Below are 26718 nucleotides of genomic sequence, written 5' to 3' on the forward strand. Positions count from 1 at the left end.
TCTGCAGATCCATCAGAATAGACCACACATCACCATGAGTGACATTGAAGTGTTCTTATGTTATTCATTTCGACAATCGGTAACCTTCCCTGGGGAAGGGGGGTACTATACGGGGAGGCTCCGCCGGAAAGGGGTACCTTTTCCAGGCTTCAGATATATAAAAGGGTAGGGATTTTACACGTTAGTGATAGTAATTGGACCGAGTAGAGTACAATTCAGGGAGCAGTCGCGCGAGTAGTTTCAAAATCGGACGGACGCGAAGCGCGAGGCCGATTTGAAATTACGAGCACGATTATTCCCTGAATTGCACTCCACTCGGTCCAATCACTAATAAATCGTATCTATAACAAATTTCGGAATTAAAAATGTCTTTTGAGAACTTCTTTTGAGTGAAAACGTCTTAACGCTTTTCAAAAATTTTGAAGCTGTAGGAAACGGTGCGAAGGAAGCCATTAAAGCGCGCGTAACTGACGTGCGAATCATGTGGGTATCCAATTCAAATTGGATACCTGTAATTGGACACCTACGTGATCGCGCGCCGATTACGTAACAAATAGGCGCACGGAGAGCATAACACGAGCGAGAAGTTTGTTATAGATACGATTAAGGTATATAACAGGGTAGGGAGATTTATTTTCCTCTTTTTATTTTGTTTAGTTTCTCCTATGTATATTGTGTTTGTTAATTAATACACACACACAAAAAAAAGGTATTTAAAGGGGAAATGAAACAATGCACACATAGTCTTCATATGTAAACACATAATTTGTTACAACATAGAAATATGACAAGGAAGCAAATTTTATTGTCTGATATTTTTAAGTATGAGTTCATGTTAGTTTGTAGTATACCCGAGCTAAATTAGTTTTTTGTTATGGCTCGTCCGACCGAATGCCTCAACTTGGTATTCGTTTAAACTGAAGCCATCAAGTTGTCAAAAGTTTAAATTACAGTAAGTATGCAATGCTTTTAAATAACTATTTCAAGAATTCTAAATTGATGTTAGTTATTTCCAATGTACAACATTCTTTTGCCCTCCAACATAACTGTCAATTGACAACTGAATATTGATTCAATAGAGAGAGTCTCCATTAATAAATTATATTTCCAATCCGTCTATACATTATCAATAGCAGTACTTGGCTAGACTATACAGCATCTGAGTGGGCAGTAACATATATGTCACAGTTCTTACATGTAAAACTATTTAGAATGTTTCATAACACATGATTAATTATTTTGTCTTGTTCTGTGATCCAAAACAAAGACAGTCCACTTCTGTTTTATTTTCTCAAAGTAACTACCACTACTCCAAATTCAAAGGACATAGTTATTCAAATACAAAATAATCTAACTTTTAATTCTTTCTCTTGACTTCAGCCAAATCTTGAGCCATGCATTAAGGTTCTACTTTTTGCTCCTGTGGATAAAATCCACGTGTCTGACCATTCATTTTATTGAGTTTTTTCCACGTTGTTTGGGAAAATGGTTTCTTCCACTCCAGCAGTGCAAAGTGGTAGTCGTACAGGACTAAAGGTCATCTTGAAATCTGCAGCATGTAGTAGTGCAGATAAGGACCGGGCCCTAGGAAAGAAAGTTGCCAAAGACCAAGTTCTTCTGGCATTCAGTGGTAATAGTCTTGAATATTTCAAGTGAGCTCCGGCCCAACAGGTCCTGAGATGGCATGGTCCAACTTTTTCAGGGTGTGGTCAAAACTGACCCCAAGGAGCTGGAATTTCCAAGACCCATTCTGTAATGTAGCAGAACCTAGAATATGTAAAGGGAGCCATCCTCTGGTCCAACATATCCAATGATAATAAGAATGAGGTCCACAAGGGTCCACACTCCCAGGCCCCCAAAGCTGAGCAGCTTTCCAAGACCCTCTCTCCAGTGTCCTAAATAGAAGCGGTCCACACCAAAACCACCAAGAGTCAAGCTGCAGACAGAAAGAGAAAATGGTTCTTTTCACAAGAAAACAAGAAGGCTCTGGCTACAAATTTAGATAATTATCATCACAAGTTCATTAATTGTAATCAATCTTAATTACACTTAGATTATGTACCCCTTATGAGTGGTGCCAAAAAAGATGTTCCTTGACTATGTACAGTGTAATACCCTCAGACATATTTATAAAAATTCATCTTTCAGAGATGTTAGCCTTAAAACAACCAATTTTCAAGAGTGACCATGCAGGACCATTCAAGACAGTACCCAGTCCAATACTGAGAGAATATTAGACCAGCAGTGGAGCAATCTGATTGGTTGATTTTAGTTAGTGGCCCTGTGAACTAACTTATTCATGTAATAAAATACCACACTGCAAGGTTGTCACAAAGTTTTGAAGGTAGGTGGCTTTACTGTTGGAGTACAGTAGCTGGTTGATTTTGCAATCTCTTTCTAAAGAATCAAATGAGATGGAAGAGATGGGAATTTTCCGCAGCAGCCAGCTACGTTTATCAACACTGATATAGTTACAGAATATGTCTTTGGTTACCTTAGTAATACAGCAGTAGACCATCTGTAACCTGAAGTCCAATTGCATGACAACAATTTTGGAAATGTACGGTTACCTTGGAAACAAAGCATACAATAAAGAACAGGTAGTTCTGCATTTTCAGTGGCATAGGAAATACTGGTACATTAACACAATTACTAAGACCTCGCTGCTGCTATTTTAACTCTTCAACGGTGATGAGGAACTAGGATAAAGTAGTCAGATTAAGAATCTTGAGGATGATCACAGGCTGAATTCTGAATCAAGCATTCTGGATTTCCAAGCCCTGGCTGGGGTCACTGCGTTGTGTTCTTGGGTGAGACACTTTCTAGATCACAGCGCCTCTTTCCACCCAGGTGTTTAAATGAGTACCAGAAAATAAATACCGGGGGCGGGGGGGAGGTAACCCTGCAATGGACTGGCATCCAATCCATATTACATTATGCTGCAGAACAAACTGAAATAAGGTCCAGCTGTATGAACAGGGTCATGCAAGTGTTACTTTAGCCAATTCATAACTGTGATACATATAATTACCACATATCAAGCATTGTTTTATAATAAAAATGGAATGTCATAGTCAGTAGCACATCATCAAATATATATAAAAAATAATACAATGTAACTCATTGTTATTTAGAGAAGTTCTAGAGTGGTTTTCAATTGAGCATCACGAACCAAATCCAAAGTCATAACTTACTAAATAAGCCAATCACAATGGAAATAGGCAATTGAAAGACTCAATACGTGAACAAATTATGAAACAAATATGTGCCTGATGAAAATATGTGAGAACAAGTCATGACTGGTGTTGATAAACAATTATAATAGGTCCTTTAGCCTGAGAGTCAATAAAAGACATCTTTTTTTATGTAAACTTACCAAGACAGAGTACATTGTCTTTTACAGTGCAGTTTGTTTGATATCTCTCCTGGGGACTGGACACTACCTATTCCAAACAAAACAAACAAAAAAAGTGGCATGAATTCCCATCTTGAATTCAATGGATCCCATATAACTTTTGATGTCTTGACTTTTTCAAAGCTACATTTAAAGCAGCCCTAACTCTAACTCTAAACACCACTAGTCTGTTATTCTGTAGAGTGACTTGCTGTGCCTGATAGATTCTGTCACTTGAGACCTAGGGCTGATTAATTCAGCCTTTATTATATGGCTGTGTCTCACAAGGACTGGGAACTACCAAATTCATGAATTTGATTGGCTGAAATCAATAGTGATGGTGGTGTAGATTCTCCCATCTAGACAGGCACCTAGACCAATTACATTTTGCCGTAAAAAAGTTGCAAACTAAAATACAAAAAGATTGACTTTTTTTCCTTCTAAAAATATCAGTTATGGAAGTGCCAAAAAGCCTGATGAGAAAAGAACGTAAAGAGGGCAAGCAAACTTTGGCAGATTTAAGTTCAGCTCATTGCTGTTCACAAGCAAAATATCATTTAGTACAAACCAGTTACATTAAACAAACTAAATTTCTCTTGTTTGCCATATAATCAACATCTTATTAACCGACCTTAGTATGTCTGTATGGGAGAATCTTGACCTCGGTTGTGTGCACAGACCTCACTGCATTCAGTCTCCCATATGGACCTCCTGTTTGCTTAATACAAACTAAGAATGGTCCCCATACTAATTGTAAATTCAATGTAAACCACCTCTGTCACTGTAAAGTCTGTTAATTGAAATAATGACCAGATATTTACCTTACATCATGACTGCTTCTTGCAAATGTAGTCATCAGGATTCATTTGATAACAGTATCTACAGTTTAGTGTCCTCTTAAAACTCTGAGAACCCTGTACAGAAACAACAGTAATTTTATTATTGTTGTGGGGTGTAAATTTGTTTTAGTTTGTTGTTGATGAAGTTTGATTTTTAACCTCGTTTTTTTTTTTCTCCTACCATAAGATAAATTGAAATCAAGATGGCTGGATACTGGCCAAGTTCTTTCCTGAAGTGCTAATGGCCAAGATGGAGTCGAGGTCCATAAACACGTACAAAGATAAGAACGAGGCCAATATCCAGCAATCTTTACCCCACAAACTTGGTCAACAAAGAATTTATTACATTACTCAAAGACTTAGCCATATAATAAACTGGAAAACTGATAAAAGCTTACTCACAATCCAATACAGTAATGGTACTATTTGATACAAATTATTGACCATGGAAATCAGATGTTTCGAGCTATTTTTGTTATTTTCCCAACTTACAAAACTTCTGGGAGAATTGTCAAGAATATTTAGTCAGAATAAAATTTGACTGTTTTTGCTTTATAGCGGAGCCCCATACTCATATAGGGCCCGGATGCACTGGGCAAATTTTTGTTTATTTTGCAAAAAAATCTGTCATCAATTCCCTGAGACAAGTGCATCTGGTGATTTTTAGATCTACCAAATTTTGTCAAGGCTTACCAAACTTCAAAGACGCCATCGTCCTGCCTCGGAGCAGGACAAATTTTTGTCAGGCGTGAAATCTGACAGATTTGTCAATTTACACGCCATGATTTGAAGGAAAATGTCAATCAAGAAAATTTGATCTCTATTTTTAGTCGGAGTAGTTCAGTCCGAAGCCCGCCAAAATTAAATTTATATTTGCGCGGCAATCAACGATAAACATGGAAGATTCGTACCTTGGTATGCTCCATGACGATCCGTTCGCACAGTACAACTATTACGGTTCCCAAGTCTACGTTAACGTTCCAGCTGCATCTCCAGGACCAAGCTCTGCTCAATTTGTACATCCGTATGTCCACCCGAGTCAGCCGAGTACAAGTACAAGTGCAAGTTTGTCGACTACATGTAATCAAATTGAAAGCGTGCAAGCGATGGTGTTAATTTCCATGTGATTGACACTTGTGGTTAACAAATATTTTGCTGTGATTCAGTGCGCCTACGCTTGACAAATTAAAAATTTGGCAGAGACAAATTTTGTCAAGATTTTTGAAAGGGCCAAACAAATTTTGTCAGTCCAGTGCGTCCAGACCCATAGGAAAGAAAAGGAAACCCACGAGTTGATTTTCTCATGGTTATCATGGCTAGCAGTATTGCTCGTGGGTGTGTACGCACGACGACGACGACAACGACGATGACAACGGCGGAGTTGCCCAACATGGCGGCCATATTCCAAATAATAGGTTGACAGAGACATGCAGCCTTGGTTTACCGTGTACTTCCTTGATATTGGACATCCATGTTATGATCAATTGACACCGTTCAAAACAAGGTATCTGCTGACCAGTATCACGTGACCATATCGCGGGCTCAGGCTTACAGCTCCTCGAGGTCACAAGTTTTCTTGAAGTTGACCGCTGATCAAGTGCTGGTTATCGAAACAGGGCAGGATTGCTCGGAAGCCGGTTTACGCTAACCCAGGATTAAAAGTTAATTGAGTTATAACTTTTTCTTCTATACAAATGTTTTTTGCTGTTTTGTTTTGTGTATATGGTAATTATTAAACCTCAAAACAGAAGGCCAAACAATATACAGAAACCTCACATGACCGCAAAGTTACAAAACTCAAATCAAAATTCTACCTTTTTATGGGTTAGCTTAATCGGGCTTTGAACACCCCGGCCCAGGAGCTACGCTTTTAGGTTAGCCTAAATCTATATATTAAATTTGTACGTGAACATACATGTACATAGTTAAGCTCAAACTTAATTAAGTTACAACATTAAAAATACAAGCTTAAGCTTAATAGAGTAACGCTTACTTACCGTGCATTTAATTGAGCTAATTGCTTTACATTGTACTTCAACGTATTTCCCGTAAATACATGAGTAATTAAATTCACACTGAATACAAGAAGCCCCAAGATCACGGCATCGAACACCGTCTGGGCATTGTAAATCTGACCAATCAATATCTCCTGAAGAATTATTTTTGATAGCTGTTGTCTTGGTGGGTGAAACAGACGACAAACTTTCCGCAGACTGCGAACTCGTAACTGTCACTTGGATAGCTGGGGTAGCTTCACTGTTTCCCTGTGCTGCAATGTTATATTGAAGAGCAAATTTCAGTAGAAAAGCGACTAGGACGTGATGAGTCACCCCGACAAAGTCCGCCATGTTTTGAAGAGAGAAAGGAAAACGAAAAACACTGGGCACCAGCGACTTTTCGATCTCAAGGTACCCACGTGACTATTAAATCATTTCCAAGATGGTGGGTGAACCTGCGTTGAGTTTTATCTTTTGATTTAAGTAAAAGATTAAATTGAACTTGATTTTGAAAATAGCTCTGTTTCACACAGGCTGGAGAGATGGATCTCGCGAATAAACCTCCTAAAATCAAGGATCAGGAGAAGGAGAGCAAGTTTGGATATGTCTTCGCTGTGTCAGGACCCGGTAAGTGAGATCAAACTTCTCCAGTTAATTTAACATGCATCGCAATTCCTCAACTCTTCCTTTCCAGTTTTCATATATCCCATTACAGTGAATATATCGATCTACTTTTGTTTTTATGTAGTGGTGACGGCGGAAAACATGAGTGGAGCCGCTATGTACGAATTGGTGAGTAGAAATTTAAGCGAAAGTAAAGCTTTCTTCACATGTAAGTTACTGACTACTAGTGAAGTTAAGTTATGTCATGTTGAACCGATTGAGGGTTGTCAATATCTATATTAACATAAATTCACTCATTCAAATAAAGCCTGAAGTCCTTTGGAGTACCAAACTCGTCTTGCATAATTATGCATAAAGAGAGAAGTCGGAATTTTCTTAGATCTAGAGTTGTGCATATGCACGTGCCACCTACAGTACAGTGTGGCTCTCGTACGTCACTTTCCCGGAAGGGAAGGGGGGCTGTTGAGTGGGGAGTAGTAGTGGGGGGGGGGGGGGGGGGAGGGGTATGACCTTACTCCTTCCCGTAGCTTCAAGTCCCAGTTCTCACCCCTTCCTTACCAGTGGTTTCCAGGTATATACTTCATGGGTGAATGCCATAAGTGCACCGAGTATTCTACTTCATGTAAACTACATTAGAGTATTCTACTTCATGTAGACTACACTGTAGTGATTCTCAATGATCTTCTGTCCCTAGCATTATTCACCTGTCCCTAACACTGATCATCTGTCCCCAGCACTGATCTTCTGTCCCTAGCACTGTTCATCTGTCCCTAGCACTGACCATCTGTCCCTAGCACTGATCTTCTGTCCCTAGACTGATTGTGTGTCCCTAGCACTGATCATCTGTCCCTAGCACTGATTGTCTGTCCCTAGCACTATTCACCTGTCCCTATCACCGATCATCTGTCCCTAGCACTGATTGTGTGTCCCTAGCACTGATCAAATGTCCCTAGCACTGATTGTGTGTCTCTAGTATTGATCATCTGTCCCTAGCACCGATCATATGGCCCTAGCATTGATTGTCTGTCCCTAGCACTATTCACCTGTCCCTAGAACTGATTATCTGTCCCTAGCACTAATTGTGTGTCCCTAGCACTGATTGTCTGTCCCTAGCACTGTTCACCTGTCCTTATCACCGATCATCTGTCCCTAGCACTGATCATCTGTCCCTACCACTGATTGTGTGTCCCTAGCGCTGATTATCTGTCCCTAGCACTGATCATCTGTCCCTAGCACTGATCATCTGTCCCTAGCACTGATCATCTGTCCCTACCACTGATTGTGTGTCCCTAGCACTGATTGTGTGTCCCTAGCACTGATCATCTGTCCCTAACAGTATTCACCTGTCCCTATCACCGATCATCTGTCCCTAGACTGATTGTGTGTCCCTAGCACTGATCTTCTGTCCCTAGCACTGATTGTGTGTCCCTAGCACTGATCAGCTCTCCTTAGCACTGATTGTGTGTCCCTAGTACTGATTATCTGTCCCTACCACCGATCATCTGTCCCTAGCACTGATTGTGTGTCCCTAGCACTGATCAACTGTCCTTAGCACTGATTGTGTGTCCCTAGTACTGATTATCTGTCCCTACCACCGATCATCTGTCCCTAGCACTGGTTGTGAGTCCCTAGCACTGATTGTCTGTCCCTAGCACTATTCACCTGTCCCTAGTAATGATCATCTGTCCCTATCACTGATTGTGTGTCCCTAGCACTGATCATCTGTCCCTAGCACTGATTGTGTGTCCTTAGCGCTGATCATCAGTCCCTAGCACTGATGATCTGTCCCTAGCACTGATCTTCTGTCCCTAATACTGATCATCTGTCCCTACCACTGATTGTGTGTCCCTAACACTGATTGTGTGTCCCTAGTACTGATCATCTGTCCCTAGCACCGATCATCTGGCCCTAGCATTGATTGTGTGTCCCTACCATTGATTGTCTGTCCCTAGCACTTTTCCCATGTCCCTAGTACTGATCATCTGTCCCTAGCACTGATCATCTGTCCCTACCACTGATTGTGTGTCCCTAGCACTGATCATCTGTTCCCAGCACTGATTGCGTGTCCCTAGCACTATTCACCTGTCCCTATCACCGATCATATGTCCTTAGCACTGAGCTTCTGTCCCTAACAGTGATTATCTGTCCCTAGCACTGATTGTGTGTCCCTAGCACTGATCAACTGTCCCTGGCACTGATTGTCTGTCTCTATCACCAATCACCTGTCCCTGTCACTGATCAGCTTTCCCTAGCACTGATCTTCTGTCCCTAGTACTGATCATTTGTCCCTAGCACTGATCAACTGTTCCTAGTACTGATTGTCTGTCCTTATCACTGATCAGCTGTCCCTAGTACTGATCATCTGTCCCTAGTACTGATCATCTGTCCCTAGCAATGATCATCTGTCCATAGCACAGATCAGCTGTCCCTTACAGTGATCATTTGTCCCTTGCACTTATCTTCTGTCTGTATCACAGATCAGCTATCCCTAGCAGTGATCATTTGTCCCTTGCACTGATCTTCTGTCCCTAGTACTGATCATCCGTCGCTATCAGTGATCATCTGTCCCTAACAGTGATCATCTGTCCCTAGCACTGATTATCCGTCCCTAGCACTGATCATCTGTCTCTAACAGTAATCATCTGTCCCTAGCACTGATCATCTGTCCCTAATACTGATCATCTGTCCCTAGCCCTGATCATCTGTCACTAATAGGGATCATATGTCCCTAATACTGATCATCTGTCCCTAACAGTGATCATATGTCCCTAGTACTGATTGCCATCCCAAGCACTGATTATCTTTTCTCAGCACTGATCACTCAACCTTAAAGGATTGTGGAAGTGTGGCGAAAGAAAAGAAAACTTGTCACAATTAAGTGTTAACCGGAGAGTTTATTCGTAAACAAAACAGTTTCAGCAGCAACAATGATAACGCGTCCTTAAATCGTTTAGCATTACCTATATGAATAAGAACACTTGGATTCTCAAATAGAACTTTGATATCCTTTAAACACAGCAAAATACAACTATAAAAAATACTTCACTCAACTCAGTTATGGGTTCTTAAGGATCCGACAGGTTCTGTTGATGATTGAGTTCTCACGTGATAACGATTGAAACTTTCCAACTTTTCGTGACAACCTAATTTTTGTTGTGTACTGCGTGCAATTAACAAATGAGTTATCATATTAAGCTGAATAAAACAAAAGATTAAGAGTCTAAGCTGCTTCGAAACATTTTTTCTTAACTATTTGAATCTAGCTTTTCGATCCTCTACTAGGCAAACGCCATATAGCATCCGTCCTTCTATTTATATACGCTAGTTTCCCATGGATCTGTGCGAGGGTTTTGCGGCCATTAAAACGGAAGGAATTGCATTTTGCAAAGTCTCTGTCAATCACAAAATTGTACAGAGTACATATATTTTGTTTAGTGTGTTCTAAATTAGAAGAGGAAACAAAATTTTCTGTCATTTCAAGACCACAGTTAACTAGCTGACTCCACCCCGCCGCAATATTATCAATGTTATTCTCCCTTAAATATTCAGTTCCTCGACGCCTTTTAAGAGAAGGTGGAGTAGAGAGCGTAGACTTCCTCTTTTTTTCTTGGCCATTACCTTTTGTGGGAGTGTCGATATTATTCATGCATATTATTCTTACAGTTGTAGCACCTACAGTCTTTGCGTGCTAAACCAGCAGTAAAACACGAGCATTTTGTTCTGTTTCTCCCTGTAACATCTACGCAAGAAACTGTTTGTTCTACATTGTCATTTTTTTTTTTGGCTTCTCCGCACCGGCATTGCGTCAATTTCTTCGTCAATTTTTTCTCGTTAACATTGCCACAGGAGCGACACTTGCATAGGTCACGATCGCAGGCTTGGCCTCTTTTCACACAAGGACAGCGAGACTTTCCTCCCTTGTTGATACATGCTGCTTTATTTCGTGACTTTTGTTTACTGCCACAACTGCATCCCGTTTCCTTGGCAGGCTTGCATTCCGGTTCTTGTTCCTCATTAGATTCATCCTTAGTACGTACACCTAGACCGCAAAAAAGTAATTTTAAATATCATTAACGCGTTAATTTCATGTAAGTTTTAATGTTATTTTACCGTTTTTTAAAATATTTTTTCGCGCGAGTGATTATTGGTGTAAACTCGTCACGTAATTCGGAATATTTTCCAGTTAAATCTGGAAAATAACCTAGAATATACCCCAAGTGATATTCCCAAAGTTTGGAATTTACTTTCGCACGCTTAGTTTTCACCGCTAGAAAAGAGCCTGTTTGAATAGAATTTAACATTTTAAACATTCATCCTGGGATTATCAAAGGTAAAAATGGACTTCTGTTTTGGTTAATATTCATGTATTTTAACACTGCAATAAGAAAGTAGACAGCAAATAGTTACATAAAAGCATAGAGTGTTATATTTCAAATTAGCATGCTTGTGTTATTGAGTCTTGTACAATTATAGAACCAAAGGGACTTTTTGTGATAACAATGGGTTGACAGGCCTACACAACTCCTATCCACGTGTCATAGCCGCTTTGAGAGTTTTGCTCGAACTAGTATATCTTTGAGGATCTGCCCCTTTTGTATTGTACGATAGGGGGATCTTTGAATATTTCTCTAAGCAATAATCCTGTTTTTAGGAGGACATTTCACCAGAGTAGAGCCGTTAGAGGTCATAGGTCTGCGTGGTTTCCGCTGTTATCCGCGTGTAATTTGTTGAGTTTGACACCTCTGTTTTTGGCCACGTGCTACTTTTTTTTGGCTCATTTGATTGCAAGATATGTTTTAAGCTCTCTAAATATTAGCTCTGGAGGGACAAAGTTTGAAATATTCCGTGAGCATGTTGGTTACTTGCATTTTGTATTATTACGCCGGGCCCGGCTGTTTGATTTACTGTTGCAAGTTATGCTGCTTGTTATCACGGGTGTCATATTTATCTTTGTCTGGCTTCGCCAGAGATAGCTGTAGCTTTCCTTGTTGAAAGCTATGAGTCTGTCTTAAAGAGACGTTCTTATGCTTCTTGCATCAATTTCATCGAGCTTTTTGTCCTTCTAGTTTGTTCGTTCTGGAACTGCAAATGTAGGTGTTCACGCGCAAGTCTGTGGACTTTTTTGCGTGTTGTTTATGATATTGTGTGGTTTTGTTCAGGCAAAAGTTCTGAATTTAGGAGTTCTTCCTATGATTGTTCATCCAGCTCCACGTTGTGGTTGTCATTGCTTTTATTTGCGATGCTGTCAGGTTTTCTTGAGACTGTTAATAGTCTCTATTTTGTTAGGAGGCTCGTAGTCTTGTAGATCAGGCAAGACCGCGGTTTCGATCCTTCTGGATCTCATCAGTTGCCGATAACAGGGAGTGGTAGAGACCAATGCTCGGTAACACTCCGCACCTGGCATGTGTTTTTGGTATTATATACTCGTTCGGCAGATCGAGAATTCTTGATTGTGATTGGTAGTTTTGCCACCAGCGAATGGTGAGCATGAAGTCTTCGATCCTATTGTACACAGCTTGACACTGTGTTTTCTATGATGGCTATAACGCTTATTTTCTCCAGCATGTGTGATTTGAATTGAAGGATAAAACGTAAGATAGTTATGCGTTGCATTTATACGGCATTTCTCCAAGTATTGGAGGTTTGCGCAGAGTATTTTGCACGCATTTCGTATGTTTATCCTTTGTTTTTAGTGTAGCTAATGTACACCTAGGAAATTCAGCGTGAAATTCAGCGAAAATTTTGTGAGATCCATGATTTTTGAAGGACCATTTGCCATCCCTAACTGTAGCTGCTGTTTTGTTGCAAAGTACCATGGATTGTTTTCAAACTTTCCCCTGCTGCTCCTAGTTCTCACCACCTTGCGAATCTGACTTCCCACCCCTTCTTAATCTAACTCCCCACAGTGTACCTGCACTATTTGCTTTTTGGTTCCCTTCCCCTTTCCTCCCTGTACTGTCTTGCAACACTTGTCCACTGGATGGCAACTTACGGATACATAGTGTTAACAACCAGCTCTTAGTCTCAGCACCCCAACCATAGAAACTGATTCTCACAATGTGATTAGCTACTGTTAAATTAACAGTCTAGGATTTTTCATTTGCGCTGCTATTTTTGGCAGCTGTACATGTACAAGTATGTTTGAAAAGTGATAAAAACCGTAGTGCTCAATGAAACCATTCTCCATTAGTCTTGTTGATTAGTGGATTTTGAATTTGTCTGGATCCACTTATGGCAATAAGGACCTTCTAAAAGTTTATTATAAGCAAAAAAAAAAAAAAAAGGAAAAAAGAAAACAGTCATTAGTCCTTGCCTGTATGACAACCTGTGGTAACAAAACAGTATAAACTACAATAGTAAATGGTGTGAAACAAGGAGTATCAGTAGTTCGTCTTGTCTACTGTTGGTGACTGACATATCGACAACCTGAGCAGAAGGCATCTTCAGAGTCAAGTGAATAGTGTCAGTACAAGTCATTCCACTAGCCCTTCGCCTATCAGTGGAACAGCACTTTTGTAGCACCCTGCAAAACCAGGTAAGTTTCACTTTGCATTACAGTATCATAACATTGACATACATTTGTACGCAGTATTTATGTAACATGTTTGGCCAGGACGGATATGGGTTGCTGAGCTGCAAACAGTGACAGCAAATTTCAAACTCTTCTTTTTGTACAGGTTCGCGTAGGTCACAGTGAGCTGGTAGGGGAGATTATTAGTCTGGAAGGTGACATGGCAACGATCCAAGTATATGAGGAAACTTGTATCCAATGTACATGTTACAACGACGTCGACTTTTTCCTTCCTCCATTGCCGCGATGTTGACTTTGTAACCACACCTTGTTGTTTCCAGGCTCCACGGATATCATGCTGAGGTACCGGGCCTCGTAGCTTCACACTCCTTTTCCAATTTTATTTTTGTTTTGTTTTGTTTTGTTTTTTTCCTTTTCCGACCGACCGACCCAAAATCAGAAAGGGCACTCGACAATAAACGAAAAAAAAAGGAGGAATGGCCTAATCGCAGACTAGAAGCAATCTTTTAGTTCATTGTTTTCATAAAGGCAGTTACGTTGTAATTCCGTACGTTTGGCTGAAAATTTGAAATAATTATGTCTCTTTTCCTAACGCCTAAAAAAATGGCTCTAATCTACAAAGTACAAGACGATGGAACCCTAAAATCAGTCACAACAAGCTAGTGTTGTGTTGAGAATATTGCCGATTTTTAATAAACCGCTAAATTTTGTTGAAAACCTTTTTTTTTACATACCACTGGCTTCAAAATGTCTTATTAATTACTAGTCATAAATATTTCAAAGATTCAACTCATTCGAATTAAGAAAAACAATTTTTCTACATTTTGTAAGACAAGAAAAATACATTCTAAAGTAAAGCTACTTTGTAACAACAAGAAACGCTTGTAGTCGTCTCGTCCCTCGATCGACGCAAACTGGGATATTTCAGGTTAACTAATTTGTGTTCACTGGTTACTGAGTCATTTTCGGTGAGGAAATTGGCCGTGTTTACCCATTAGGAGGAAGAATACGTCTCAGCCGTATAATGCTTTGCTATGTAATGAAAAACAAAAAGATCTTCAGCATCCGTAAAATTTAGCTTTAACGAAACCTGGGATAAATATAAGGTCAAAATTAGCGTTGGAAAAATACACGCATCCACCACAGACTTACTTTATTCAAATTCAAACAACTTTCGATGAAAATATCTATTTAACATTCGAACGAACATAAACGCACTAAGCTGTTGGCCAAAAGCGTCTAAAACTGTTTGAAACCGCTACATCAGACAATAACGAGGGTTGCAATGGAACAGAGAACATTACACCAACTTTCTATTAGTGTCGAGAAAGTGTTGCTACTCACTTGAAAATAAAAAATAATAATAATAAGTTCGTAGCTTTTTGTTTACACGAACAACGAAATTTCCGCTATTTTTTAAATCTTGGAGCCTGGCCAGCGACCAAAACTCCCGCATGCTAATTACGTTTTTCCGCACTGAATGTGGGAGGCACGCTGGGCTAATGGTTAGTGCGCTGCAGTCTAGATCGAGCGGTATGGGTTCGAGTCCTAACTGAGGTCACTGTGTTATGTTCTTAGAGAAAACATTTTTCTCTCCCGGTACCATTCTCCACCCAGGTGTATAAATGGGTACCGGTGAATTGTTTGCTGGGAGTAACCATCCAGAGGGGAGCTAGAAATTCTCCTAGTCGCCTTGAATGCTACAGAAACAGGAGATAAGTACCTGCGCGATGGTCAGTTCTTAGCGCAGACTTAACCGAAGTTGTTTCTTTTTTTACCTTCATTGAGCATGCATTCATCAGCATGCGCTAGGTCATACGACCTTAGAAGGCATCTTAAAAGTGTTCAAAATAAGCACTGGAAGAAGGTTCTGTGCCTTGTGGCTTGGTATTCTGCGTAAAGCATTTTATGTGATGTTTGATTTCTATTTTGTCTGTTCCGTGGTAGACGTAAACAAGACTCTTGGAAGCACATACCACATCGATATCCATCAGGCTTCCGCAATTGTTTTTGGGGATGGAAGTAACGTCTACTCACATCCACCAGGGCCGAGAGGTATGCAACATTCTTAAAATCGATTCTATGACCGGTGAGTAACAGTCTAAGACTAGAAAGAACCACACTTGGAATACCGGCAGGCTAAAAAGGGGAATTAACATTAACAAAAAAAGGAATGGGTTGAGTCAAACAGGTATCAAGTTTAGTTTAATTTTTGCAACAGTGTGCGCTTTAATAATTCTCAGATTTGGCTTGCTAGCTACTAGTTCCAGTGTTACACGAAATTGTTGAGATAAATTGCTTCCTCCCGCAATACTGTAAGAAAATTCACGTTTTATCAACTTAAAGAGGAAAAAATAAATAAACGTTGTAAAAGAAGGAAGGGGACAAATATTGAGTACCCTAACATTATTGTCTATGATAATAATCTGTTCAGTCGATGTAACTCCTGAGATGGTGACCCATAACCTTTGTACCTTTCCTTAATAATGTGGAAACTGTATTTGTGGATTTTAAAGATAAAAAAAAAAAATCAGTACAGTGAAATTGTGAAATGCGAATTCCTCTCAGTGAGCGTCTCAATGGCACCGTCAGAATACTTGTTGAATGCGTGCTACATTGCCATTTTAAAGTGAATGATAAAAAACAAAATGAAAAATCAGAAGATCCCCCCCAATAAAAATGCTTTAGACCTTTATTTTACCAAACACATCTATCTTGACTGGTATATTTGTAGCTTCAAGTCCAACGGATCAAGATCACATTTATGACTTACCACCTGAAGTGGAAAATAATCAAAAGGTCACGAAGCATACAATAACAAGACAAGGAGAGGGCGTAGAAGAAAGATATCAGGGTCGAGAACAAAGCGAGAGAGAAAAAAGGCATGGTTGCTTGGACCATGATGTTCTTCCCCGCGCGCCAATGGATCATCAGCAACAACGTGGGCAGAGTGTGAACCCAGGATCTGCAGGAAATGGAATTGTCGTTGATACAGGTAGACTGCAAGACTCAATTCAATTTGCTAGTCAATTATTCTTGATAAAGAATCCCATCTAAGATATTCCATCTTTGTTGTTGCTGCTTGAGACAGCGATGTTTCTTCATTAGTTAAATTTGATCGTTCATGCTTCAGATTGGCTAAGCTTTGAATCAGATCGAACTTATTGAGTAGAATTTCTCCGAGTAAATATCAGAACCTATGAAATTAAAAACCTTGCTATTCTCTGGGAACCCATCTTTCGGTAAACCTTAAGACTAAGAAAGGCTCTGTGAGAGTAAAGTACTTTGCCTATAAACACAACACAATGCTACCAGCTAGGGCAAGGATTTCTCGAACTGGGGTCAAATGTCCTTACCATTACGCCATGGCGCCTGTCTCGTTCACTTTGGAACTTTTAAGAAAGCATGTTAACGATGGTTATAACCAAAAACTTCGTGTTTTTGTCCTAAGTTCCTATAATCGAGTGTGGAGCAACATTTTAAACTTGTGTAAATTTCACTTTTACCTTTTTCTGTCAATTGTTCTTGCAATCTCTTGCGACGTTTCCTCATGCTGTGACTCCTATGTTTCAGGAGCGGAAGGATTTCTTAAAAACGTAAAAGAGTCAATCAAGGCATTTGACGATGCCGCGGGACAATCGTTGGAGAAGAAAGAGCAGTTAATTATAGAAGACGTCCTTCCATCGCTGGAGGAGTCCTGGCGAAAACCAGACTCTAGCAGCCGGGCAGTCGTTTACGAGACTCTGGCTAAAATTAGCCACAATCGAGTCAGTCCCAAGGTAGTGAGGTACACTCTGCAACAGTTGCATCGCCTGATGCTCTTCGACAATCTCGAGAGTAACCAAAGCAACTTGCTTGGTGTGGAGGAAATTGTAAGGTTGTCCATTTGCTCTTCTGATGCGACGTTTCAGAAGGAGGGCCTTCAAGAAAAAGAATTACGACTGTCTGCTTACCGTCATATTCTAGCATTGCTTATATTCCAGCGAATCAAAGGATGGCTCTTTGCTGTTGACATCGAGAAGACGAAGTTGTTAGAGTTACAAGACTGTCTGGCAAAGTACACCAACCAGGGGAACAGCTCATTCCAGTTTTCCATAATTTTCATTCAGGAGGCGATTAGATATTTATTAAAACCAATTCAAAAATCAGAGAAGTCAAATGTACGAGCTTTCCTAAATGAATGCCCAGCGAATATTGAAACACAGGGCGACAATGGTGAGAGGTTATCATTCCTTCACAAGTTAAAGAACCCTAAGTGGGTAAAAAAGATGAAAAGGAAGAACAACAACAAGAACAACTGGCTCGCTGTTCACTGCGTTATATTGTACTTTTATGGAAAGGTTAGTAAGATCAAGGGCGTAGCCAGGATTTTTCAAAGGAGGGGGGGGGGGGGGGGAAGGGATCACACTGTGTGAAATTGAGGGTACTCACCAGATTGTCATTTCGTTTTCACCACCTGTTTTAGGTTGTTTGCTTAAAACAAGGCTTACAAAAAGGGGCGGGGGGGGGGGTAACGGGCATCCCAGGACCCCCCATAGCTACGCCCCTGAAAACGCCTCTCAGTTCTTGTAACTTCTGCAATACGATCACTCGTCTGGTGCAATTTAGACATGAGATACTGTGACGTGTCTATTTATGACAAATTGCACTCGAAATTATGAGATTACATGAAGTATTACATGATGACGACATATCCAGATTTTCTCTTCCCATCTTTCAATGGCGCCTCTAACACCGGAAAGACAAAAGGCTGTCATGAAAAAGGGTATAAATCCTAAACGAAATAACCCTGTGGGTTGCTGAGAAGGTTGTAAATTGTGTGCTTGTTTATATTACGGCGCACAGAGTAAACTCTATGAACATACATTAGGTGACTTACTAGATCAGGTCTCTCCTGTGATAATTAATGTAACGAGAGAAAATTCTTGGATGTTAATTTTTGACACGTTGACTCAGTCAAAGTTGAATCGTTTGTTTCGTAACGTTTCAGTTATTTCAGTCAGATGCATGTTACATAGATCTTCTTCCTTGCTCTACCACACTAAATATAAAATTAACACCTAATTTTTGCCTAAGACGAATCGTGGCGAATCTTCTTGACAATTCTTACTGTTCAATTAAATTGATAGTTACAAGTTTTCACCTTCATCAGTCCTTGTGACGTCACGTCGTCATGACATTACAGGGCTACCTCGTGCTGCTTAGCAACTAACACTAACGAAAAACGTCGTTTCGATCCTAAAAGAAATTAATTGCCAGCAAGGTTTTGTTCCTTCAACTTACAGGCCCACTCCAGTGAGTTATATGAGTCGCAGTTGCAGATTGACAGACGAGCAGTGGAATTTTTACAGCACGTAATAAAGGCTTACATTGGAGGAGGTGGTGGGAACGACTGGAAGTTTTGTTTACTACCTGCAACGGTTGTATCAGAACTTGTGATGAAAACCATTAGAGGTAAGACCGCCTATAGACGATGCGTTTTTACCCTTAGGGGCATTAGTAATCAGCAGTCTATATGGCAATTTAGACTGGATCCATGACCGCATCATTTTAATTCGGAAAATGCGGTAGTCATTTTCGAGTTACAGGTATGAGTTTGAATTTCACCCTTTCACTCCTTCCTTTGGTTCCTGTTGACTTTTAGTGAACCTGCTGACTAGTGCATAAAGCTCTCGCGGTTGCTTGCGCAACGAGTTCTATAGCGAAGTTAAAGCGAGAGAAAGAAAGAAAAATTGTGCCAAGATTCGATGTTGAATTGAGCTGCGTTTTCTTAGTGGTTGCTGTTTTGGACTATGCAAATTACTCGCCGGGTAGCCAGTCAGACCGGAGCCTATCCCAGTTTCAGTAGCATGAAGCAACTAGGAGTATTTCTACTTCCCCTGAATGGGATGCTAGTCCATCGCAAGGTTTCCCCCAGCATTAAATTCGCCGGTACCCATTAGACACCTGGGTGGAAAGAGAGTTAAGTGTCTTGCCCAAGAACACAACAAAATGTCCCCGGCCAGGGCTCGAACCTGGACCGCTTGCTCCGGGGTCGAGCGCACTAACCATGAGGCCACCGCGACTCCTACAATATTCAAGCTGATTGATTTAAGCTACTTTACATCTTGTTTGTGTAACAATTATTTATTTATTACTGTTTTTAAATTGACAGTTTGATAAAAATTTGATTTCAGACTCGTCTAGCGAAGGTAGTCCGTATTCGATCACAGAGGCAGAGGTAAGTCTTTAGAAAGCTAAGGTATTTGGTTACATTCCCAACTAAAGTCGCTACCGAAGCCAAGTTATCTATAAAATTTCAAGGCTCAGGTGCCGGCGCACGGAAAGTTGCACGTTGGTACAAGCACTTTACTTAAAAATCCCATTCCATACATTTTGTCAAAATCACTTCCACGCTAAAACAAATAGACGTTCTTTGCTGACGTTAACGCCTTGAAGAACTGATATAGCTTTTTTCAAACGATCGAAAAGCTCGTTGTAGTTGCTGAGTGGCTCCTCAACATAGAAACACGCAAATCTATCCTCAAAATACTGCAGCACTCTTGAAACATTTTGGAAATCACTTGTCATTACCACGCGGAGGTACGAAATGAGCTGAGCAAGTTGCTAGCGCAGGATGCAACCTGCACCACTCAAACTGTCATTCAAATTATTGTTGTGGTGGACGTTTGCCATCAACAGAACACCTGGTTTGACTGTAACTTGTATGTAGTTATTTTTACATTTTTAGGAAATTTTAGCATGGTCTTAAATCATTTTCATTAGTCATTTTCATTTGAGATATATACTTATAGCTATAGACGTAACACGTTGTCTCCGTTGTTCCAGAGTGGCTCAGTAACGGAAAGTATCATTTGTGGAGATGAACTGCATCACAAAAGGCTTCTTAACCTTCACCATCCCAACCTTTGCATTAACTTATGCATGACAAAGTCACCTGTTCGAGTCATGGAAATGGTAAGCTATATATTGAGTATGCATTGAGCTTGATTAATTTAAAACTGCTGATAAGCTTCATTTTAACTGGAAAGAAATATATTCCCTGCTTTTTTAATAACCTAAATTGATCAGTCTAGCCCAGCTTTAGTCCGAAATGCGTCCTCCGCAGACCGTGGATCGCGCTGGAAGCGCTTAAAATGTCTTTCTTAACATAAGTGTAATCGAAATCGGCGCAAAACGTTTAGCTACTTTTGCCACTGAAGAGAGATAACATCGCGACAAACTTCTGGTCCTGTTTTTCCTTTCAAATTTCCATGTACATGTTGAATGAAAAGATATTCGTGTTATTGATAACTCAGCCGGTGAATCAATCAATCAATCAATAACTTTATTAATGGTGAAGGCGGAAACTGTTAATTTTGTTGTCGCTAGTGTTCTGAGTACTCTAGTTATCACGTACTTCTACCATATCGGGAATCATATGCTTGCCGGTACAATAGACCACAGGTTTGGCAACTATTGACCAATCAGAGCGCGCGTAGTACCTCAGTTATCCCATTAACTTTAATAAATGTATGTGTTGTATGGTACTTTTCTGTTCAGTCAAAATCTTCTCTGGTTCTCAGATTTCAGTGGCAAGTCCTCTGGGAAACTTGAAGGAGTATGTTCTCAATGGACGTTGCGAGGAGACCTTCATAGTCACTTTCTTGTCTCAAGTAGCTTCCGCGCTTCAGTACCTTCACGAAAACCACATTGTACATGCAGCCCTTCGAGCCGAGAATGTGAATGTTGTGGAGCTTGAGGAGGTAATGTCATGTCCTGTTCAAATGACTGTCTCAACAGACAATTTTTTCCAAAAAAAAAAAAAAAAACATTGCAGATGTACTTCAATAAAGAGATTTATACAAGTTACCATCTGGCTTTGTTATAATTGACAATAAATACCCCGGGTAATGTTTCAAAAAAATGTTTCTCAAAACACAATTGCCATGGAAGCATCAAGTTCTGAGTACAATGATAGGTCATACCAAATTACTCTAAGGTACGTAAATGTTAAAGCTGCAAAGTTTAGTAGCTTATATTTATATAAAATTTGCAAACACTGCACCATCACAATATCGACTACTTCGTGCCGACTGGCTATGAAAAATTATTTACGCCTCGACCGGAAGAAATTAGCCTAAGAACTAGTAATATTTCGGTGACCATCCTCAGCTATTCACTTTTTATGAACAACAATTTTTTTTTTGAACAGGGAGTTTTACAGGTGCAGATAATCCGTTTTGGTCGCTCCAAGTCTCTTGAAATGAGATCCGGTAAAGACACTAGTAAGTCAGTGGTGGTTAGTACAGACATCTCTCCTGACTCTACTCGCTGGTTAGTGGAACCTTGATGGTTACTTTCTTTTAGGTGGTTGGCAACAGTTTCCAGCACTTTCCAAGACTTAGATTTTTGTGTCATCATTATATCCACTTTTTATTACTGGAAGCTACAATCATGTAGCATAAAAATGCCCAATCATTAGTGAACACGTTCTTATAATTTTCGTGACATAATATGCTGCCATAGCAACATTATGAACTACTAAAAACACCTTTAATTTTACTGTTAACTGCTAATAACTCAAAACCGAGCACGGTGAACACTATTTTGTATTATCGAATTTTGATAAGCAGGATAAGACGCATCTTTTGGCAAAGTTCTTTACATGGGGTTCAGCGCCAGCGTAAATTTTTGGAAAGTGCTGGAAACTGCTTTGCGCCACCTTGTCTCAAACTTACTTTGTATGTAATACTAACTGTTTATTGGTTGAGGCTGGGTATATAGTATCATTTGAAAAAATATGCGGACCGAGCAAAGTTTCCGATCCGCTGAAGTCAGAGGTGGTCGAATTCAATAATAATTGTGTTATTATTGTGATTAAAGATTTGTCTATTATTCGTCGTGGTGAATAATGACAGATAAATGAGAGGACAGATGAATTTTACTCGTTTGTCTCACGATGGAGTCACTTTGAGATGTTGATCGCGACGTTTCGACTGCTATACTGCTAGTCTTCATCAGGCGATGAGGTCGATTGTTTGCGTGTCGCTATTTGTAGCACCTTGGTTCGCTGCTATTGGTGCATTTCGATCCTCATTATTACTCCGACTTTGTGACGCTGTTCCCTCAAGCATAGGTCTGCATTGTAACTGACCGGCTGTTGTGCTTTTTGATTTTAGGTATCCATGCTTCAGGAATTTCGATTCCACTATCGCTATTTATGTTATTTGCATGAAGTATTATATGGGTAGCTTCCTTGACCCTGCGTGTGTCCCAGTGAGGGTCACGATCAATGAACTTGACTTTGTCTCAAATGGGTAAATGCCCAGTCTCGCTGGCGTGCTCTGAAACTGCAGAGGTTTGCGTACGAGCAAGTCGTATGTCACTGTCATGTTCTTTTATCCTCTCTTGCGTAGCTCTCCCTGTTTCTTCGATATACACTTTGCCGCATTCGTAAGGAATCTTATAAACAACACCGTCTTGTTTTGTTGGTTCAAGGGTGTCTTAAGTAGGACCACTAAGTAGGGCCTAAGAGTTGTGTCAGATTTAAAGAGAGTGCGTACACCTTGTTGTTGTAGGCAGCGGCGAAGAACCTCTGATACACCTTTGATAAAGGGTAAAATCGCAGTTGATTTGAATTCCTGCATGGGTCCTTGGTTAGCTGTTGCTCTTGTTGTTTTCGTGAGCTTCTGTACAAACGTAGCGATCGACCTCTCAAAGTGATTCCATCGTGAGACAAACAAGTCAGTAAAATTGATCTGTCCTGTTTTGTTTTTCATTCAAAATATCTCCACAGCTCAAAAATGTATTTTGTTAGGTTCAGTGACAACAGGAAAAAAAAACAGATTCAATGGTGCCCCATTAACCTATTTTTAGTTTCTGCAGGGTTGTTAGAGTCGGTTCCCATACCGTAAGTGAGACTTTTGTAAGTCAGACTATTGTACCCTGTTTAAACCGCGATTTGAGCAGATCTGCTAAGCTATTCGTCGCTTACTGGAGATAGTATGATGACCTATCGTGTTTCAAGATGTCAAACTGAAGGAAAAGTAACTTGCTTTTTATAGGAGTGCACCGGAAGTGATTTCACAGGGACGTTACAGTCACGCCAGTGACGTATGGTCATTTGGTGTGGTAGCATGGGAACTTTACGCGGCGTTCACCAATGGTGCACGTTTTCGAGAACGAACGCTGCCTTACTTCCACATTTCCAACGATGAGGTAATTCCATATTTGTATGAAAGATTTCAACAAGTTAGGGTTTAAGTTTCCTTCTCTAAACGTTAATAGACAAGCAAGTTGACAGAAAAATAAACACTTTTGTTAAAGGCTCGAGGCTTTTATCTCAGCTGCAGGAATGAAAATCTGCACACGACCACAGGTGGCCCATCAGGCCGGAGCTTATCCCGATTTCTGTAGCATGAAGCGACTAGGGTATTTCTACTCCCCCCTATTTGGGACCCCCCGGATGCTAGTCCGAAATGTTACCTCCAGCAAAACCATTTGGCAGTACCTATTTATACACCTGGCTGGACAGAGACACGGTGAGGGTAAAGTGTCTTGCCCAAGAACACAACACAATGGCTCTAACCCGGACCGCTCGACCCGGAGTCGAGCACACTAACCATGAGGCCACCGCACCTCCTCGAAGCAGACGTAAAATCAATCTTCAATTTTGGTTTAGCGTTTCAATCACTACGTGAGACTTGAAAGCAGAAAAGAACCTCTCCACTCTATCTCCAGATGAATCTAATCAGGTGAAAATTTGAAAAATAAGGGATCCACTATGCATTGGCCTCTTCCCATGAAAACTAATTGAAATCTGTCAAAAACTGTGTGTCTTTATTACATTCGACACCTGATTGGTACTTCATGACGTTTTGTTGTAACTGTGAGGTCATGGGGCAACGGGCTCTCTCTCCCGGTGCCTCTCTCCACCCAGTGTATAAATGGGTTCCAGGGAATTTCAGTGCTACGGGGGTAACCCTGCGATGGACTAGCATACCAGAGGGAAACTAGAGATCCGTCTCAGCCTGATGGGCCACCGGGTTTGAACGCAGACTTGACTTAATATGGTAATGAAACGTTTTGATGTAAATGTGTGCACAAAATGGTATCTACTATCGTTAAAAACACGTCAATGGCATGTCGCCAGCCCGTCATCTTGGATCTGCCGTCTTTAACTCGTACTTTTCATTTGAACTCAGGTACTCAACAAATCTAGCTTAAATTTTCTATAACAGAAGGGATGTTAAAATGGACGAAATAAAGAAACGTCGATTTTCATAGACCACGCTTATCAAAACATTGTTGCCACGAAAAATATCCCTTCAGTTCAGACAAACATAACGATGACTCTTAAATCTTCGACCAATCCATTTACGAGCCTAAATCAGCTAAGACCTCATTGGAGTGTTGACTCCTTTGTGCTCATTTAGAGGTTGAGTATGATTCCTCTTACGTCATTATTGTGGGCATTTTTGGATTTTTCCCCCCCAGATTTTGCCCAATATTCAAAACAACAAGTTGTTACACAAACCAAATTCCTGTCCAGACTGGATGTACAACACGATGCAGCGGTGTTGGCGATACAATCCCAAACACAGACCACCGTGTATTGCTTTATTTGAAGACCTCACAGGCAGGTTCGTTACTGGACAACAACGTCCTCTTTATTACACTTTAAATTACTTACTGGATTTCATATGGGTAAAGTTTTGAAAAGCAAGGGCGCTGGCAACCCGAAATAACCATTAGATTAAAGATGCCAGGTTGCGAGTTTACAAATTGAAATTAGAAGCTCAGAAAAAATGTCAATCAAAATGATATGTTAAACAAGCGGCGAGCATGACAATTCTTATGTATTCGTTTGCCGTGCTGTGGTTATGGTGTTTTACTTACGTGTTTTTCAACTGCTGGCTGAGATCTTAGATGTAAAAAATTTAGTGATGGTTCTCGTCTGTGGTTCAACATATATATAGTTTCCTGACATGAATGATTAAACATACTTATGGAGCCTCTCATTTAACCACAAACAGAACTTATGAGCCTATACGTAAGTAACTCGCCTATCAAGATGTATCACACGCTTATTCAGAACAATTTCCAATTTCAGAAAACCAAAGCAGTCCTTGTTGATGAATGAGACTGAGGAAGAACCTTGCCAACGCAGAGGGGATAGCGAAGAGACGTGCTTTTATGACTTCCTAACAGAGCACGAATACCAACAAGTCTCAACCCCTCGTTCATGTGAGATGCGCTCGCTTGAGACAGATAACTGTAAAACATTTCCTGTCACCAAGGCAAGTGAGAAACTCCCACTGCCAACTTCAGAGACAACGGGGGCCTTTGAAAAAGTTGCTTGCAATGGGAGTGGTAACCAGTGTCAATTGTCAACATTAGCGACAACACACGATTATGAATGTCTCTCTACTTACGGGATAAAACAACCCACATTGCTAATACCAAAGAGCACAGGCCTTGCCACCAGCGACATACAAGCCAAGGGGCATGCACGTCTAAGAATAACTACTATTTGAGATTGACGACGAAGGGAATTACACTAGTTTTTGCAAATCCGTGGAGAGGGTTCAGGGGCACCCTAATCTGTTCGAAAATTTAAGTTGCCTCTGAACACTCTCCACAGAATATTTCTATAATTTTGCAAAAAGTTGCATCTTATCATACTTAACACAATTCGATCAAAAAAATTGCGGGTTACCGAGCTTGTTTTTTAAGCACTTTAAACTAAAATGAAGTTTGTTCCTAGCATTTCATCTTGTTGCAATGACAGCCTGTTATATAAAACGAGCAGAGCAGAACACGTTGAGCCCCCCCTCCCCCCCCCCCCCACCATTTTTAGCTCATTCATGCGCGAAGCGCGTGTATAAATACACCGCCTCATTATATAGATATAACTAATAAATTAATCACCGATTTTGTCTGGAATGGTGAGAAACCAAAGATAAAAAGGGATACGCTTATTGGTCCAAAAGAAAGAGGAGGGTTGGATTTACCAGAATTTGAGACTATATCTAAGTCACTACAAACTGCTTGGATTCAAAGAATGAAGAAAGGTGTAGAAGATCGGTTGATGACAATTCCTTTCTTTTATTTGAAAAATGTTGGAGGGCCATTAATTTTTGATTGTGATTATGATGTAAAATTGCTAAGTCTAAACAGCATACCATCATTTTACACTGATGTTCTTAACGCTTGGGCGGAAGTCCGAGAGCAAATTTCAGACAATGAAATCCGCATTAGAAATGTAATTCTATGGAATAACAAGCATATTTTAATAGACGGTAAATCAGTATATTGGAAAGAATCGCATGAAGCTGGTATACTGAGAAT

The 26718-nt window shown here is 40.3% G+C and overlaps 2 protein-coding genes and 1 pseudogene across 4 annotated transcripts; 2 read left to right on the forward strand and 1 right to left on the reverse strand.

The window, feature by feature from the left end:
* Window positions 1-792: 792 nt before the first annotated feature.
* LOC145491739 (TM2 domain-containing protein 3-like) lies at window positions 793-6602 on the reverse strand (annotated as a pseudogene). Its single transcript, XR_014049878.1, has 5 exons — window positions 6231-6602; window positions 4216-4308; window positions 3377-3443; window positions 2495-2570; window positions 793-1936 (listed from the first exon to the last, which is right to left on the reverse strand). The product of XR_014049878.1 is annotated as a TM2 domain-containing protein 3-like (transcript).
* A 62-nt stretch (window positions 6603-6664) lies between these two features.
* On the forward strand, window positions 6665-15417 carry LOC145491745 (V-type proton ATPase catalytic subunit A-like). 2 transcript variants are annotated; one of them, XR_014049879.1, is made up of 4 exons: window positions 6665-6857; window positions 6979-7022; window positions 13532-13728; window positions 15334-15417. XR_014049879.1 is itself a non-coding variant. In XM_081470993.1 (3 exons), the coding sequence occupies exons 1-3, from the start codon at window positions 6773-6775 to the stop codon at window positions 13676-13678; spliced, it is 276 nt and encodes a 91-aa protein (XP_081327119.1). In that variant the 5' UTR covers window positions 6666-6772; the 3' UTR covers window positions 13679-13779. The 2 variants fall into 2 exon arrangements, 1 of the variants encoding a protein (XP_081327119.1); XM_081470993.1 differs by lacking the exon at window positions 15334-15417 and having other exon boundaries at window positions 6666-6857; window positions 13532-13779.
* On the forward strand, window positions 14780-26002 carry LOC145491748 (uncharacterized). The gene is made up of 11 exons (XM_081470995.1): window positions 14780-15441; window positions 16121-16381; window positions 16960-17726; window positions 18672-18840; window positions 19563-19606; window positions 20215-20343; window positions 20952-21131; window positions 21581-21702; window positions 23433-23586; window positions 24865-25010; window positions 25481-26002. Exons 1-11 carry the CDS (start codon window positions 15300-15302, stop codon window positions 25902-25904), a joined length of 2538 nt encoding a protein of 845 aa, XP_081327121.1. The 5' UTR covers window positions 14780-15299; the 3' UTR covers window positions 25905-26002.
* Window positions 26003-26718: the final 716 nt, after the last annotated feature.

The sequence above is a fragment of the Orbicella franksi genome, chromosome 7 (assembly GCF_964199315.1).
Source record: "Orbicella franksi chromosome 7, jaOrbFran1.1, whole genome shotgun sequence".
NCBI lineage: Eukaryota > Metazoa > Cnidaria > Anthozoa > Scleractinia > Merulinidae > Orbicella > Orbicella franksi.